The sequence below is a fragment of the Polyodon spathula genome, chromosome 12, assembly GCF_017654505.1.
Source record: "Polyodon spathula isolate WHYD16114869_AA chromosome 12, ASM1765450v1, whole genome shotgun sequence".
Lineage (NCBI taxonomy): Eukaryota > Metazoa > Chordata > Actinopteri > Acipenseriformes > Polyodontidae > Polyodon > Polyodon spathula.
The window spans coordinates 31,218,139-31,237,363 of record NC_054545.1 but is presented as its reverse complement, the minus strand read 5'-3'; the positions used below and the strand labels follow the sequence as shown (position 1 = coordinate 31,237,363).

The 19,225-nt window shown below is 36.5% G+C and overlaps 1 protein-coding gene across 1 annotated transcript; it reads right to left on the bottom strand.

The window, feature by feature from the left end:
* Positions 1-36: 36 nt before the first annotated feature.
* LOC121323894 (tetratricopeptide repeat protein 1-like) lies at positions 37-18,251 on the bottom strand. The gene is made up of 8 exons (XM_041265215.1): positions 18,187-18,251; positions 16,357-16,698; positions 14,876-14,936; positions 13,720-13,832; positions 12,860-12,896; positions 12,434-12,582; positions 9,008-9,062; positions 37-5,630 (listed from the first exon to the last, which is right to left on the bottom strand). Exons 2-8 carry the CDS (start codon positions 16,687-16,689, stop codon positions 5,497-5,499), a joined length of 882 nt encoding a protein of 293 aa, XP_041121149.1. The 5' UTR covers positions 16,690-16,698; positions 18,187-18,251; the 3' UTR covers positions 37-5,496.
* Positions 18,252-19,225: the final 974 nt, after the last annotated feature.

Here is a 19,225-nt window from a genome sequence, read left to right as displayed (position 1 = left end):
TCGTATGTCATTTCCACGTTCTTGATATTTCTTACCTGTTGTGTGCTCTGTGGGATTCTCATGTTTCTCGTGCTTGCTAATTATTCCAGCAAAACTTGCTTCTGAAAAAAATACATCAAAGCTGAGCAAGTGAGGTGAGAAAGGATGTTAGCGTTGCACAGGCTGCATGCGCAGTGCTTCTCCTATGGGCTTTGCACACAGTGCAACGCTAATATGCTTCCCCACCTGACTTCCTTTCAGTGAGCATTGAGGAATGCTTTCAGAGGCAATTTTAGCAGGAATAGTTAGTAAGCATGGCAAATGCCGTAATGATCTCAGCAAAACAACTGTAGAGAATCGTACAGAACACACATAACAGGATATTAACAGGTAATTCATTAAGATGTAGATGACCTAATGTCTCTAAGTTTGTCCAGCACTAAACGTGTTATTAATTCAAATAGGTTTTTCTGAGTCTAACAAAGCCATACTAGTGTCATAATGCTCTTTCAAGTTACTTGTCAGACTTTAACTGCCATTAACTTTGTTCAAACAGTTAGCGTTCAGTTGCTGTTTTATGAATCAGACTTGTTACTTCGTACAGTCAAGGAAGTGTGAAGTACAGAACATCATTGTGGCTTCCATGTTTGTTTTCATGAGTACTATCATGGCCATAACATGTTTATTTGCTTTATTTGAGTTTATGTATTTGGAGATGTAATTCATTTGAGCGCAATCGTGACAGTAGTGGCTTTCTAACTGGGTAAATTAATCTAACACACATTATTCTGCCATATAAACACAGACTAAATTAAACTGTACTCCTGTGTTAAGTGGTAGGATACAGCTGATTTAATTATTTCATGGTGGTGAGAGTTGGATTTTAATCCTATGTTGCACTGTTTTCTTTGCATTACACATTTTATAAATATTGTCAGGATTTGGTAACCGCTAACTCCTTCAATAAGCTTAGTCAGTGCTTGGTATGTTTAAGGGTTGACTGATTGTATTTCCATCTGTGAATGTTTTAATATGTGCTTAAATTATATCATATTGCATGTGCTTCATCAGTACATTATTGATTAATGCTTTTGTCCAGCTTGCTAGATGCTTCAGCTATATGAATCAAAATAACCTGCACATGATTAAGCTGGGTTTTAACTAATTGTAACCATTTTGGGTTAGTTTAGACTGCAACATAGTGTTAAATTAATGGTTTCTGCAAAAGTGCAATTTTGAGCCCTATTTTAGGCAGCAGTCTGAACAAATACTTTTGTGCAGAGACAGGGTGATGCCAATCCATGACTGCATTAGAACTACCCCACAGTTCAAAATCGTTAATTATGATGGCAATGCAGTATCTCTTTTCTGATTGTTTCATAGTGTTTAATTTTATAAAAACTGAATTAAGGATCACAAGAATTTTGTAATCAATTATCGGGACTTTTGTCCGATCCCCTAAATCTAAATGATACAGAATTGAAACATGCTTTTAGTCAGTGTGCTTTATGAGTTGTGCAAATGTAACGATGTGCTTTGAGTTGTGCAAATGGCAATTGTGACAATGGTTACTCAGGTTTTAATGCTTCCTTGTTAATGTACTGTTAACCTTTATTTTTTTGGAGGGAGGGTGTGTGTATGAAGAAAGTCTGTGTTTAGACTGGCTGTTGTACAGAAGGCTGGATTTATTTGTTTTATGTCATTCTAACATAAAAGGTTTTAACCGCTTTTGTATAATCTTTTTTACCAAGCAAATTTGGAGGCCACTTCTTTTAAGACAGAGAACTGCATTGGATAGTCAACATATATACCTTATGTTAGAGATTGGAGGTGAAGGGTCTGAGATCACACCAACTCTAGGACCAGACTATATGTTTTAAAGTTCAGAGGCAACACTTTGAAGTCTAAAACCTTGTGTGTAACCCATTCCACTGGTTACCCAAGTGACCAAACATTCAGCAGTGTGTAGCACCAATGGTCTGATATAACATTACACATAATACTGGGGCTTGGATATCACTTACATTGATATGGGGTGAACACATTTTTACTCTGCAGTATTTGGCTTAAAAGAAACATTATGAAGTCTTTGGCAACTTTGTAAGTGTGCGTGTATTTATTAAAATTGAACGTGTGGGGAGAAAAACGTCAGTGGAGGTTCCAAGTATAAGCTATTGAAGCCCTGAAGAAACTGCCAATAGAGTGTGTGGTAGGCAACTGTGAATGGATTCTGTAACCTGTACAGTAAATACAACTTTTAACCATGGAAAATGGTCAGCCATTTACTGTAAAAGAGATACTGCATTTTCTAGTGAGGGAAATGCTTTTAAAAGTACAGAATGAGTTATCGGACACCATAGGATATCTGTAGTGTGTCATAGAGATTTAGCACAGCTATGCTGTTGACACATTGATTTCCTTATACCGTTTTAACAAGGAAATTTTGTAGGGTGCCTGGAGTAATTTCAAAACATTCGGCTACTATCTCTGCTTTGAATTATACATTGTTTGCATCTTCTGTCTCAACCTTTCATTAGTATGAAAAATGGATGCTAAATATACAATTGAAATGAATGGAGTGGTCACCTAAAAAAAGGTTAGATATGCCACAGCTATTTTCATAGTTATTGTTTGTGATCCACAGCCTAATACCTGCTGTGTGTTAACTTATTTTGGCAACTGTTTGGGCGTTCACTGTTAAAATAACGCCGTGCTTGTTTAACCAGTACCTTTGCCTTTTTTTTTTGTCTGTAAAATTTCAAGTTGTAAAATGTAAAAAAGTTTGTGTCAGGGATATTTTATAATGTAGAATTTACAGTACTGTATTGCTTTTCACGTTTTTGGGCTTTAGTTGCTTAATATTTAAGCTGCGGTTTACTTTTGAGTTTGTGTCTGCACATTAAGATTTAACCCCCCCCCCCCTTATATTACCCTTCTTATTTTGTGAAGTTAAAAAAACAAAAATGGAAACATGAATTGTGATTCAGCTTTAAAGTTTGCTTCAAACTGAATGTTTTATGAATGTTGTGTAACAATTCAAATAAAAATTAATCACAGATTGTTTACTGGGGGGTGGTGACAATATCCTGTGTTTCAATACTAATATTTACGTTAATTATCTTATGTTTCCAATAATACTTCATCACTAAGCCCACTACTACATAAGGAACCAGGTTTATTCCCTACTGAAAAGGAAATTGGATTCTCTTCAGATAGTGACCACTCTGTAACATTTCAAAGGTATCTCACTCACACACACCTTTCCTTACAGAAAAAAAATGATGTATTTGGCACTTCTTAGAGGCTGCTATAAGGATAGTGGCTCCATAAATAAAACAAAGTCCCCCACAAGATCATATAATTGAGGCATAAAACATGACAAAATAGAGCAGTTTATTAACCAAAAGACAGAATGAAGTTGATAATGTAAAAATAGTTTAGCCTCATGCTTTGAATATGTGTTCTGAACCCTGCCATGTTGTTTATTGACAGCAGAACAGCCTAAAGCGTTATTGGACATGGGGTAGCATGTCATGATGTTTGTTGATGAGGTGTGGTAAAAAGTAATGGAATTGCATCACAAATAGGCTGGCAGCAGCACCACTTCTCCACATCACTGTCAGAGTCTCTGACGTTCATCTCTGAGGAGGCATTGTGAACATCAGCAGCTGCTACAGCTGATCGGCCCTGACACCTTATGAGCCAGGCAATGACATTACACCAAGAATTCCTGCAAACACCCAGTTCACAACCATGCACAAGCACTGTAGTCCCTACTGACTGCTGTGCAAACACCCAGTTCACAACCATGCACAAGTACTGTAGTCCCTACTGCCTGCTCTGCAAACACCCAGATCACAACCATGTACAAGTATGTAGTCCCTACTGCCTGATCTGCGGAAAGAACTTCACTGGAGGAGTGTCTTCTGGGCAGTGAAAAGTATGTCGGATTCTGCATTGGTAACAATTCAACACCCATTGCACATCCTGTCAATTCACTGTGAAAGTAACTGAACTAACCTGAGCTTGTTACTTATATTTTTTGATTAATTAAGCTCATGGCAAAAACTGAAATGACCCAAATAAGTCTGAAGGATGAACTATACAAGGTGCTTGCTTTGCCCTGTCACAGTAGATAGGAAGGTACTTACTTTGCCATGCTGTATTTCAAGGTTATTTTGTGAGAGGGGCCCATTCACAGCTAATGCCAGAAACCAAACCATGTTTAACAATGATGGTAGAGAAGAAAATGCTCTTTGGAATATACAATGTTCTTTTTTTTTATTATCCGTAATGTGCAGCTTATATGCCACATTGGTAAGACATTATATAAAAACTAAGATTGCCAGAAAATGTAATCATATCAATCTATAAAGGCAGCTTCAAAATATGTGTTTCTCATACACTTTTAGTAAAAATAAAAAGTAAATAGAAAACCAACACATAAAAAGACACCACATAATAGTAAACTGTTATAACTCAAGTTCAAATCTAGTCCAAGTTTAATATACTTTACCGCACTAAGGCTCATCTTTAAAAACAAACATCTTTCTTTACATCACATCATACAGTAGAGCAACAACCCCTACAGAGATGAGCAAGATGCCATTTTGGAAAGCAAGGATAATGCATTTCACACTAGTGGCAAACTAGGGAACCATATCCCATATGCTATAGCAGACAAAAGCAACTGGTTCTCTGCTTTGTACTGTAATCTCTCATCCTAAAAGGTATGTCAATAAAGAAATAACAGTTATTTGGGCTTATTACATTTGGAATATAAGGGCCAAGATTATACACCACTGTAAAACTAGCAAGACACCATAACTACTTTGGTATAGCCCTATACATGAATACTTAGGGGTAAACTCAAGCAAGCTAAGCAAATAAGAATGCTGAATGACCTGCAGATAACCTTTAGCACATAAAGCGTTATCCAAACTGCAGAAAACCAACATCCAACGCCCTTTCCAAAATATGACTAGCTTGTATTTATTATTCCTTCGTAGACATAATTCTCTCTCTCACATTACAGTGAAATATTCTGAAACCATGATTCTAAAACATAGGCAAGACAACGTGCCATTCTAGAACAGCCCACTGCAGTTTAATAAAACAAACAAAAAAAAGCCAAAACATTTTTATTTCACCTACACAAAAAACACTATGATTGGCTTTTTGATGTCTAACAAATGTACTATGCAGTCAAATTATGTACAAATACTGCGACACAAAACATGTTGCTGCTGTTAAATACCACAGCTGTATGTCTTAATAATTTATCTTTAAATTAAGCTCTGGCTGTGAGGCTCATTAAAGGTATCATGGGTTATAGGCAACCTCAACCTCTTCTCAGCTGATCTTTATGAATCCAGTGCTGACTTTAGGAACTTCTTTTTCCAAATTCCTAGAAGACATTAGCTTGGGGAGTTGCTGAAACTGACATCCCCATCAGATTAGCTGCATTTGTAATATCAGCAGAAGCGAGGGGGCCAGCAGCTTTTTAACAGGACAGTGTTATCTGTTGTTGTTCGGATTTTGAACAAAATTAACAGAGTAGGAGCCACTAGAGGGATCTTGGTTGACCTGGAAGTTTTCTGTTGACAGTCCAAAAGGACGAAGAAACATGTTGCCGAGATCCTTAAGCTTGCCTGTGGGGAAAAAATCAAAATACAACATTAAATAAATAACACAAAACAGATAGCTTTACTATACAATACAGACATGTAAAGCTCTGCAACATGGCACAGAAGATTTCATTCAAATTTAGACAAAGTAACTGACTACAGTGAGTTTCCAAACTGAGGTCTAGGGCACTTCACATAAGACAAGGTCAATTAATTAGCAGGTCATGCTTGCTGGGTATTAATGCTATTACTGGACACTTTTTTTGTGTATTACTGCTTATACACATTAAACCAAACCACAAATGTTTGTGTCACTTTGACATTTCATAAATGTTTATTGGGAGCACATGAAGTTTATGTTATTATATTGTAGACCGCCAGTTACAATCTCATTCTTACTTATTATAAAACAAAACAAAAGCCAAGAGAGAATTCTCAATCACTGAAAATGCCAACATGACTAAAAGTTACATTCCTGCTAACAAATTAGTTCCTTTATTCTCAAAGCTTTTATTAGCTTTTCTGCGTCAAGACTGCAGTGGAATCAATAGGAAATGTTGCTAAGCAGCCAAACCGCCTTTACAATTATAGTTAACCGGTTGCGTCAACCTGTACTATTCAGGATAATTTATAAATGGGAAATAGAGACATATGATAAATGTACACTAAGGTTTATGCATTACTCCATATATTAAAATACATGTATTATATTAAGGCTGTCAAACAATTAAAAAAGCGATTCTCTTTATAATTTTATATTTATTTACAATCCAGCATGTTAAATTGTTTGAACCAACTGCTAAATCACAATGACACCAGCTTATTATTCACCTTACTTCATTTACAATGATCAGTTTCCTTTACGGTTTCCTTTACTCATAAACTGATGTTTTTCATTACCGTTTAAAATAATAATAATAATAATAATAATAATAATAATAATAATAATAATAATAATAATAATTTAAAATGTTCTTTTAACTTGAAATTGCTTAAATAAAACAAAACATTCACTGACTATTACCTTCCAGAATTGTAAATAATATAGTTTAAAAATAAGTGGTTATTGAAATAAAACAAAGCTACAATTTTAACGGGTCTGCAGTGGGTAGCTATCCAACAGCACCGGTTATAGTTTCATACTTAGCATGATTCATGGGTTTGCAGCAATCCTGATTTTTTAAAAGGACTCGTCGTTGCATTGTTGTTGTCTGTAGCACAAAAACTATTTAAAAGGTGTATTTTGAGAAGTGAAAGCACGTTTAGCAGCACGCAGGTGGTACAGCAGACTAGATGTACTTCTGTGATACTGGAACTCACTTTGACAGTAGATACAAGTAGCCCTCTTTCTATCCAATGAACCGTCAGAAAGATTAAGTGCTTTGCTACATAATGCGGTTCCCTGACAAATTTTATATTCAGACAATGACTACACTCATTCAATCCTGGCATGAACTAAAATAGTGCCACAGGAAAAGAATTACGGTATGCTAAGAGGGACAAGACAGGAGTGCAAAATGAATCTCCCCAAAAAATTACACGTTAATCACAGAAGTTAACTGTGATTAATTGACAGTCCTAATATACATATATCCATCCATCCGTTATCATTAACCGCTTAATCCTTTACAGGGTCGCCGTGAGCTGGAGCCTAACCCGGAAGACACACGGCGCAAGGCAGGACTACACCCTGGATGGGACGACAGTCCATTGCAGGGCACCACACACACACAAACAGAGGGCAATTTAGAATGACCAATCAACCTGAACTGCATGTCTTTGGATTGTGGGAGGAAACCGGAGTACCCAAAGAAAACCCACGCAGACAAGGGGAGAACATGCAAACTTCACACAGACAGACTGCTAGGCTGGAATCGAACCCAGGACCCTGGCGCTGTGAAGCAGCAGCGCTAAACATCATGCCATGTTCAATTTTGTCACATGCTTCTAACCCTAAAATAAATATCACAAAGCTGTAATCTATAGACTTACAGAAGAGAATCATATTCATTAAGCACTATGTTGATAAAAAAAAAAAGTATAAGAGTGCTAAAAGAAGAATTCTTTATTAATATGTTCATGTGATGCGGAAGACTTGCTCTCTTTCACTGTGGCTTGCTGCATAAAACACCTAAAGTTAAATTTTCCTTTAGATTTCTTCAGTGTTTCTTGAGTTCATGAATGTTTCAGAAAACAACATAGAAGCCAATACCCTAGATAAGAGAAATATGATGAACTTCATACTTAAGGTTTTTTATGCAACACAGTGCCTTAAAGAATGAATGGCAATCTGTGTTAAACTGCACAGATGTCAACTCTGTTGGTCCTTAAAATATGTGGTGCAATGTACGATTTGAAAGCACACTAATCACTGTGAAGCTGTGATAAATCCTATACATAACACTATGAGGTTACTGTGAGACAGGCGGGATCAGGCTGTAACAATTCCCTGACAAACCTTAGATGATAATAACACATTCATAAACAGTGTAAACACAGCTCCCAAATGAATCAAGATTCTGGTGGCTTTGAAATAATTCTGGCGGCTGCTCAAAGGAGTAAAGCATAATTAGGGCACTTATGACCAACATCATACAAGCATGCATTAGAAACAGATAGCTGTCACTGAACGATGTTACATACAAGTCTGTGTTATTATGTTAAAAGCTGGTTTGATTGTATCCAAGACAAACTTTTGTTTGACAATAAGGTTTTGCTCATTTACAATGTCTTAGATTTAATTTAATGCTAAAAGGGAACTGCATCATCAAACACAAGATCCACGCTAGTGCAGTGGGAGTATTATCATATTTTTAGTTGTTTGCCAAGGTAAACCCAATGGAGTGAAAGAATTTGGTTCTAGTTGTGTTACAGTCCGAGTACAAGGAGGTCCTGTGACCTTCATATGGCCAGAACAGGAATTGAAATGGAAAATGAACTGTTTATATGACACACTTAACTGGTTTATAGCACCAGATGAACTTCTAATAAAACTGCTTGAGTATTTAGACCATGTATTATTCTATACTAGACCAGGGACTCATTAATAATCTACTAACATGACTCTCAGAACCATATGGTGAATGCCTAATCAAAGATAGATTCATGAAGAGGCTTTCTTTTCCTACCCAGAATTCACAGTAAAAACTTGAGACCTTGCAGTTCTAAATATAATTCTAACACACTCTGATTCTATTGTCTCAATCTCTATCAGCTCAGCAGTAAGGGGCTTTATCTCTACAACCCCCCCCCCCCCCAAGCACTTTACACTCCTTCTCAAGGGTGCTGTACTCGGACCATGCTAAAATGTGTACAGGTATTCCTACAGCATTTACTGCCTCTAACTCATAAGTAGTTTTAATGGTAGACTCTGCATCTGCAGCATTACAGGGAATACTCACTCATCATTTCCACCTTTAGCTTCTCATTCCTCTCCTCGATCTGCTTTGGCAACCGCTGTAAAGGAAAAGAAGAGTGCTCAGTCACAACAGATCATCTATGCTGCACAGTACATAGCGCTAAAAATCTTCCTTAAGGATTCCAATTTGGATTGACAATCAATAAGTTGGTCACAATAGTTACAATGCTTGTTACTTCCCTCTTTGGGAAAATACACTTTAAAGTAAATTCATTATGAATTACACTTGCATTAAAAAAAAAGTAAATACAACATGGGTATCACAAATTAAGACATCAAAACCGATTTTACAATGCAAATGATTTTAGCTAATTACACTATGTAACACAATTTTTGTTCCTGGGTAGTAAGTGTTATTTCCTAATTTCCTCAAAAGTATAGAAAATGGCTATTATTCCCCACAAACTTTGCTTTTGTGACCAGGACAGTGATATTTTGAAATATCACTATTTCCAATTGAGAAAACGGGAGCTTTTGTGTCTTTTCGTTCACATAAAGTCAGAAAAAAACAAATATGAATCCAAATTAACATGTATTTATACTAAAGTAATACAAAAATGACTACAAAAGATTTAGAAGTGAGTAGTTTTTCATGCTGCTTGTGAAAGCCTGCAAACCCAAATCTTTAGAAATTATATTCTATATTATATATATCTGATTATATTCATGTATCCGTTCTCCCAGTCAGGATGACTTGACCTGTGTTTACAGAACATATGAGTGACGAGTCAGAGTAACAATGTGCTTTTTTTATTATTATTATTATTATTATTATTATTATTATTATTATTATTATTATTATTTATTATTATTATTATTATTATTATATATTATTATAATATGATAACTAATTTACGTTCCTGTTTAAAGTCTTTGTTACAGGAATTTTACATTGGATTTCTTTGGGTACTTATATTACCTATACTAGGTGTGAATGTATGATGTGTCAATAGGTTCGATCCTCTACGTTGTCGGTCCATGTAGATCGGGTTAAGTACATAAATTTATGTGGTCTTATATCCGAACGAAATAATTAATATATATATATATATATATATATATTGATATATATATATATATATGTGTGTGTGTTTGTTAGGACACCAACCCGAAATACACCCCATCAAGATCGGGTCGACCACATCGGGTTCAGGGTGGGGTTGTCTTACGAATGACCCATCGCGATTCAGAAAATTAACTTAACCCAAACCTGATTTGAAGATCATCCGAAAATGCAACTTAACTCAAGCAGTGAATAGCAACATCACAGTGCGCATCAGTCTTCTAATGAAAGCTACAGTACCACAGTAACTGTGCAGTACACAACAGTACATGTACCATCATTTTTGCTGTATTCAGAATAAAATAAAACATGAACATACTGCATCTGTTTAATTCTAACAAATACTAACATTAATACAATAATCTGAATAGTGCAACAATTCTACATTGTGCCTTTCACATCAATGCCACCTGAAAGTGCTTTACAGGAAAAATACAAACTCTGTGGAAAGAGGTCAATGATTGAGTAGGTCTTATGGTGTCCGACATATAGAATTAAAATAGAAGAACCCACTATTCCATGTTTACTAATATTAACTAGCCCTTATTGCAAAGTACAGGGTTTGAATAACACCACATCTTTCGTGAAGTGCTTTAGCGACTACTCCAGCGCACATGCATTCTGGCGTGTTATGCAACACACAGAGAGGGGTTGCTGTCTCTCTACTGTGCAGGTTTTTAAATGCTGAAGCCTGAGAACAGCTGTGCATGTAACTGTAATTTGGGCCTGGCTTTTAAAATAGAACATGCATTTTCTTTTTAACTCTTCTGGGACAACACGGCCAATTTGAGTTTTTGAGAAAGTACAACAAAAACGATCAATTAGGAACCAAAGGCTCTGAATTCCTCCAAATTGTTTCTGTGTTTGATAACATAAAGACTTTTTTTACATTGCTAACCAACGTGGAAAGCTGCACCCTGCAGTAAGCAGGTGAATAAAGGCCAGGATGCCTTCTTACGTGACAAAGTGTTTATTAGAAAAAACTGTCTCAACAATCTTGTAAATCAACTGCATCGTAAATGGACCCATAAAGAATCCTTCCGATTAGTGTGTTCTGGTAATAAATATTAACAGGGTTATCTCCAAAATCGAGGAGGGGAATACTGCAAGGTTCTCTTTTTGAATCTACAAACCGCAAGCACACAAGAGTGAGCATACACTGCAGAGAATTACAGTGCCTAGAAGCAACAGAGAAAAAATGCAATTACTGAGCATCTTTGGCTGGAACGGAGCTCTTTATTTCCATATGAGACTGAAGCGGAGTACCCAGTGCACGTGGGCCATCTTCTTCAATTTACTTTTGGTACATGACTCAAATACATACTGCAAAGCCATTAAAACAATGTATGTGTTAATGGATTGATGACACTGCACAAGTAAGCTTCCAATGTTGTTCAAATGACTATTACACATCTAGATTGTTTTCTTCACTTACCCAAGACGTTTTGAAAACTGTAAACAACTTGTTGAAACAAAAGCACTTTGAGAATAAGTAGGCTGTTCCATTTTAGTTGCTTGTCTCTAAAAAAAATATTTGGCACTGAAACTTATATTCTGTGTCACAGACAAGTTCCTCTAAAACATGATAAAAATAGCTCACTCTAAATTAAATGGACTATATTACATTTAGTAGAGATATGAATGAGACAATAAAAAGTTGTATTACTGTCGCTTTCATTAGGCAGCATTATAACAAAATCACAATAGATCTGTCTGACATTTAAATATAAATCCAAATGAAGCTTCACTTGCAGTGAAGATAATAGCCTTAATGCATGATACGCTGATAAATCTGTGTATCTTCACTTAACTCCTCTTCTGTTCTCTCCAGTGCTTTTTCTATTTTTATCTTGATGTGTCTAGCAAGTTGTACTATGTTTATGTTTGAGCTATTTTTGTTTCTACCGGTGAGGTGGGACCCACAAGGAATATTCTCATGAAGTGAAATGAATGACAGAGACTGGGGTACCGGATAGGGTCTTGTATATGAGCCACTAAGGCATCAATAGAATTTAAAGAATACAAACTCTGTACATTATCAGTAAAAGTGTAATCATTTATAATGTATTTATAAATGTGCGTCGCCTATCAATCTTGAAATATTTATATGGGTAAGGATGACCGAACTGGAATGCTGCATGTCATGTTTACAGAGTTTGAAATAATAGAATCCAGCGTTTGGAAAACCTTTCGAAATCTTGTTAAGAATAATTATTTTATTTGTGTTCCGCAGATGGGCCAAGTAAATCGGCCCACCCGCACTTCTCTGATTTAGACAAATGTATCTAAAGAAATCGAACCCGATTCTGGATTGCAGGGCTCACAAAATCACTTTGGAAGTCTTACCATACAGGCTTCTTGTGCTTGTGTCACTGATGGATCCTTTTCTACAATGGTTTTGTAATCATCCAGGGCTTCATCTAGTTTTTCTGTTTTCTCGTGCAGTTCTGCTCTCCGGAGTATAGCTCGGATGTAATTTGGGTTCAGTTCTATGGCTGGAAAACAGGAAAGTGATTATAGCTGTGTTTCAATCTGTTTCGTGTATCACCGGCCAGTACAGAACACTGCTAACTCCTTGGATTCCAGTTTGAATAAATTCACAACAGATTCAAACGTATGCACTTATATTGGCAAGTCCTTCACATTCAAATTACACAAATAAAGATTCTCAATCCAACGCGGCAAAAACAATACACTTAGATCATAACAAAGACAAAAGAAAATGACATTCCTTTCAAAACTTTTTTCATAAACAACTAATTACTTCTTTACCTTTCGTGCAGTCAGATATGGCTTCTTCCTTTTTATCCTGAAAAGGACAAATGTATGCAATTATACGCACATTTGGGGAATTTTTTTTGCACCAAAAAAACAACTTAACCCCTAAATTCTCTACATTCTCAATTTACATTCATAGAGGAGAGGAGCACAAGCCACAGTCACAATGACTGTTAAGGCAAGAACCCATACAGTAAGTTGCATTCACTTACTGGGTTTGCTGTATACAAGAGTTGAAAGGTGACTGCAGCACAGCAGATTATATTATGTATACCTGAGTTCCTGGCTGACCAGAATACAAGAGAAACCAAGGGACAGACATTGACAACATAACATACTGACCTAAACCGATTAACCTGTTCAGGAACAGAGGGGTAAAATATTTCACCTTTCTTTCTTTCCAACTGTTTCACAAATCGGTACTTCAGGACCGAAGGGAATAGTATTTTCAGCAATCATCAGCTCACGTAGTCTAAATGATTACATGTTAAACTTCTGACTTGCTTTCAACTGCATTTCTTCCCTAGAATTAGATTCGGTTTAACAGACTGCTACCTAGAACTGGTTTGTTAGCTCTGCTCTGCAGGGGTACAGTAAAAACAATGAGTGAGCAGGAAAGACATAACCTTTGACATACAAAGTCCACAGATTGTTATGGTTTTACTCAGGAATTGTTTTTGCGTTACGCACACAGAACCATCGTGTTTTCAGGATCCTTTTCAGATTACGACACTGCTAAAGACTTTGGCACGCTGTGCTTTTTGGTTTTGATTTTGCCTACTGAAATAGCAGAAACGCTGCGTGGCTTCATCCATTCATGACTACTGCTACAAAAATGTAAACTTGAAACTTACCATTTTCATTCTAGCAGCTGCCCTGTTGGAATACAGAACGGACCTCTCCTTTTCATAACTAAAGGGGCAGATTGTGAGAGCCTTAGCGTAGGAGTCCTCTGCTTCCGCATACTCTGGAAGAAAAACACAGCAACGATTTTTAAACCTATAGGGGTGGTTTCACAAACCCTGATTGGCACTAATCTTGGACTACCTTACCCAAATGAACATTAGGTAGTCCAAGATTAGGATTAATCAGAGTCTGTGAAACCATAGGTTAATATTTGCCATTGTCATTTAAGAATCATCTGTCTGAGATGCATCACTGGTCCCTTTTACATCCTACCTGCCACATCTCTTTTTATGTGGCCTATTTTGCTAATTAAATGAATAGTGAAATTAGCCAAAACTAACAGCACACAAATAAAAGGAGGTGCAACACTCTGTACTATTGATCTGTACTCTAAATGGATGGGGATTAAGTGGTTATTAACTCCAATAAATTCATCAGAAGAATTCTAGCTAAAAGACTAAAAGCACTTTAGCAAATTATAATAAAAACCTCTGGAATAAAAATAACAATTGTACAGAGCCTTTTCCTGCCTGCATACTCTCTAGAGAAATAATCTAACTCAAGGAAGTCTATGATGGATAATGTAACTATTATATTATTAGTATCAGCTTTTGATATGATAATGACTTCAGTCTTGGTTTTTCATGGCATCTTCCTCAGCATATACTGAAGGCTGTATTATTCTCTCATCATGTTACTTTGTAGTATGCACCCCACTGCAGTCTTATGTACTCTGATTCTGCAGTACCTTTCAAAAAATGAAAGAAAGTGCATGGAGGTAGTGCACCAGACATATCCCCTGCTACCAATATATCCACCACATGGCAGGTATTAGTACTATGAAAAAGTAGAACACCATGACCTACATCCACAGCATGTGGAACAGGCCCTCATAAAACGCCACAGGATCAATTCATAGGTTCATCAAATACAGCTGGCTTCAGCAGCTCTGCCAATAATCACTCTGCCACCATGGTCCTAAAGATTTCCTGCAAGTTTTCACAATTGGAAGAGTAGTTCCCAAGAAACAAATAAAAAAGTGACACACTATATAACTTTGTTGCAGACAAGGGTGTTTTTTTTTTTTTTTTTTTTTGGACTCACCTCCTTTCTTAAACTGCTCGTTTCCACCTTCTTTCAACTGCATGCTTTCGTCTTTTCTGCTCTGTAAAACAAAATCAGGAAAAAGTCTGCCATTTGACTGGTCAACAAAAAAATAATAAATTCACCAAGTAAGCCAACTTGATCTTCTTGCACTGTTAAAAAACTAAAACAAAAGAAAAACAACAACAAACAGCAAGTAACCATTTGGCATTAGATTAAAAATTGTTTGTCTTATTTAAAACAACAAGTTCGCAGAAAGTTGCTTCTCACCTTTAAAAATATAACTTGCCGCATAAATAAAACTGTAGGAAGATAATATAATTCAATCTTTCACACTGTTTGCTGAACAATCACGCTCCATACTAAACACATTGCTGTGGGAAAAACCAACTAGCACCTCTAACAGGTCTTTTTTTTTTTTTTTTTATGATCATAGCTTGAAAAACTGCTAATGAATGTTCAATTTCCTGGATGTTTTATATACAGCACAGTGTTTTTGTTAATGGCGAATAAGAATGTAATTTATATATTAAAAAAAAAAAAAAAAGATTATCAATTGTCTTTTATTGGGGGGCTTATCAATCCCTGAAAGTAGAAGTATGTTAGCACTGTATTCCCTAGCAGAGAGTATTTGTTACAAAGTGAAAGAAAATGATGCCACTTAACAAAATAGACTTAACACCACAATTTGAGTGGGTTCATTGTGAGTTCACAAGAAAAAGGAATATGAAATCGTAGAGCAGCACCACAACAACAGCACGATTCTGCAAAACCGCCTGCATCTCCAGTGCCTCCCCAACGTTAGCCACAGTGGGTTTAAAGAGATCGGTATCGTGTCTGAACTCAGAAGTATTGGAAATAACCCATTAGGTAAATGTGTTAAGATCAGACCTGTACAACTGAAATTGTTTTGTGTTCCGTGTATCTGAGCATCTTGATTTACTTTGGCAGACAAAAAAGAAATGTATTAAAATATGAATCATTTTTAAACTAGTAAGTTTAAAATTGGTAGAAAACAGGTGGTTAAATTTAAAAATCTTGAGTATTCCCATGACAAATCCTGAGAGTTTGTAACAATCTCAGTTACTTGTTAACTGGACTCAAGAAAATGGAACACATAATATTCCATTTGCTGTCAGGTATCCAAGCTAAACAATTTTGTAAAGAAACGATTCTGACGGACACTGTAATGGGGGGGGGGGGGGGGGGGGGGGGGGGGGGGGGAATCCTGGGGGGTGGGGGGGGGGGGGGGGGGTGGGGGGGGGGGTGGGGGGGGGGGGAACTGCTACAGTACACAATGGGAGATCTGTTTCCATTCCCTTATCTCCACTTTTGTGTTACACAGTAGGAGATGCAGTGAAAGGATATGCTGAATAGAGTAGCATTTCATCAGTTTTGTAATTTTCTGACAACTGCATTATACAATCAACACTACACATGCAAGCCAAAGCATGCACTTATTTTACAGTAGACTTAAATACCTGTTTTTCTTCTTCTGTTAAATCCTTTTCTAACTCTCTTAAATATTCCTCATTGAATTCAGACACGTGATCCTCTTTAAGGTCGTAGTCATCCTCTTCTTCCTGAGGCACATTTTCCAGGGTCTCCTCGCAGTCAAAAAAGTTGTCATCCTCTGCCTTGCTCCCGGGGTCCTGTGTGGTGTCACTGCAGGCGCCTGCATTGCTGTTCAGAAGGGTGTCTGCAAGAGGACTGCTGTGTGTCTCAGATTCGTGTTCAGACAGTTTTAAAACATTGTCCAGGGTCTCTGGGAGCAGCTCTGCGTCTCCAGTGCACTCCTTGAAGTCAGGTTCCATTTGCACTCCCTGGAAGAGATGTGCAAGTCTTTTGGTTATGGAAGGTTAGGCTGTTCTATTCAGTAACTGCCAAAGTACAAATCTGGTTGAAGCATCTACAACTTTCCAGAAATTTTGAAAGAACTAATGCAGAAACTGCAGAATTACCCTTTTAAAAGAAAAGGATTTAAACATTTTTGGGGTAGTTTGCTACATCTACATCCAACAACTGTTTATTTTAATGATATTCGTAACATTGCTGAACCCTTTACGATACACAAGGAATTAAGCAGTTGTTCAAACAGTTTCAAACATAAAATACATTTGAGAGTGACTCAACCCCGACCACTTTCCAGCACCTCCTCAAGACACACCTGTTCAGACAACATCTGTAAACCTCACAACTCTCTATACTGGACTACATGGCACCCAATTGTACCAGTACTTGCACTGAACTGCTCCATACCTTGCCATATTGTACTACTGCTCTTAATTATAACTACTTCTTATTATAAATATTCTTATAGGTATCCGTATTCATTTTTTTTTTTGTATTTCTCTTATTTAAAATCATTCTCATCCATTCATGCATCGCACTTACTGGACTTTACTCGTATAAGCATTTTTGTTTTTCTATATAAAAGTTAACTGCTCTTAGTCGAACCCGCTCTTACATGTAATTATTTACTGTTTCTCAATTTATTTGCTCTTATTTGAATTTGATCTTTTGCTACTGATTTTATTGTACTTTCCAACTGCTTTACCATTGTTGTTATCTGTGCGACTGATCTGTTGGTTTTACGAAGCAGAATTTTGGGCTGTCCTGAAGGCGAGTGATTACACTATCTAACACAATACAGTATAATCGTAAATCTACAAAAACTACTCACTTCTAAATCTTTTGTAGTCATTTTTGTATTACTTTAGTATAAATACATGTTAACTTGGATTCATATGTAGTTTTTCTGACTTTATGTGAACGAAAAGACACACATTTGCCCGTTTTCCCATTGGAAATAGTGATATTTTGAAATATCACTGTCCTGGTCACAAAAGCAAAGTTTGTGGGGAATAATAGCCATTTTCTATACTTTTGAGGCATAAGCAATTAGGAAATAACACTTACTACCTAGGAACAAAAAAAATAAAAAATAATAATAATTGTTACACGGTGTTATTTATTGTTGTTTTTTTTTTTTTCTTCTTAACTTTCCACTTAAGATAGGTATTTGCCAACATGCAAATGCACACTCCATTCTAATAATAATAACACTAAACATACCGGTAGCGTACAGACTGTTAATATTGTGCGATACCTAAACATGTCCGTTTCATATAGTGAAAGCATATGTACACCCTGTTAGGGTACTACTGCGACACTTTATCAAACCAAAACGAGTGTAAAATTAGGTTGCAACTGTGGAATGTTTTAACACGATGTGGGAATTGTATAATATTTTGACAACGTACTTCTGGGACGTTCTTCATTTTTTATTAAAGCTGCTCTGTCATTCTTACCTTTTATAACAGTAGCGTTCTACAACACTTCCGGCCACTGTGGGAAAAATCAACGCAGAACGCACAGTGATGACGTAAAAGGAGTCTGAAAAATGTAGTTTTTAATTTTGCACAGCTGGGCTCAGATTCTGGAAGTTGTAGTTTTTTGTTTTTGAAACATGCTCTGTGGAGATGGATTAAGTGTTCCATCTTGTGGCCGTAAAAAGTATTTGCTCGCGACCCGTGCGGCGACAGTTGTTTTTACTGCTTGACAGGCCTTGTAGTCGAAACATTTGTCATAACATTTTATAAATGTCTTTTGGTGATACAACAAATAGCACTATTGGATTTTTTGTTTGTTATGGATGAAAACTAATTATGCACGTGTTGTTCCTGAGCCTGCGTGTATGGTCAGAGCGTGACTATGTTCGACTTGTGTGCGTTAATATCATGTCATCGCACCTACAACCTGCAGATGCTATTAATGTTGAGACAGCCCTGCTAGCAACATTGTTAACAGGCTGGCAATAACAAACAAAAACATCATTGACAGCAATTGATCTGTGTGTCCGACAGCCAGCTGAACAGGTAAGGTTCAAGCTGGTTTATAATACTGGCAGAGCTGGTAAGTGCTGGCCATGTCTGTTCGGGTGATTGCATTCGGTTGCCGTTTATGCTGGTTAATCAGAAAAAAGTACACTTACTGTAGATCATATCTAGATCATATTGTTACGATTTATGTATATTATGTATTACATAATTTCTTGAATATCTATTTTATAGAATACTAGTAGCGGTTAAGTATTTGACCTAAATGTTATAATAATAATAATAATAATAATAATAATAATAATAATAATAATAAATATAACATGCAGAATCCTGTCTTGGTGACATACTGCGGTTTTATCAGCACGTTCAGCACATTTGCTGATAAAGAAAAACAAATACCCCACCATAACCCCATTTGTGTTCAATTGTCTTAGCTCAGGATGTTTAGGGCATTCCGGTATTTCAGTACTGTGCTTCACCTGCATCCTGTTATAATTACTTCCCTGTT

Coding starts and splice junctions, on each gene's coding strand:
- LOC121323894 (XM_041265215.1), bottom strand. CDS start 16,689: ATGGAACCTGACTTCAAGGAGTGCACTGGAGACGCAGAGCTGCTCCCA. Junction 14,937..16,356: donor TAACAGAAGAAGAAAAACAG/GTATTTAAGTCT, acceptor TTTGTTTTACAG/AGCAGAAAAGACGAAAGCAT. Junction 12,583..12,859: donor CATATCTGACTGCACGAAAG/GTAAAGAAGTAA, acceptor CCTGTTTTCCAG/CCATAGAACTGAACCCAAAT.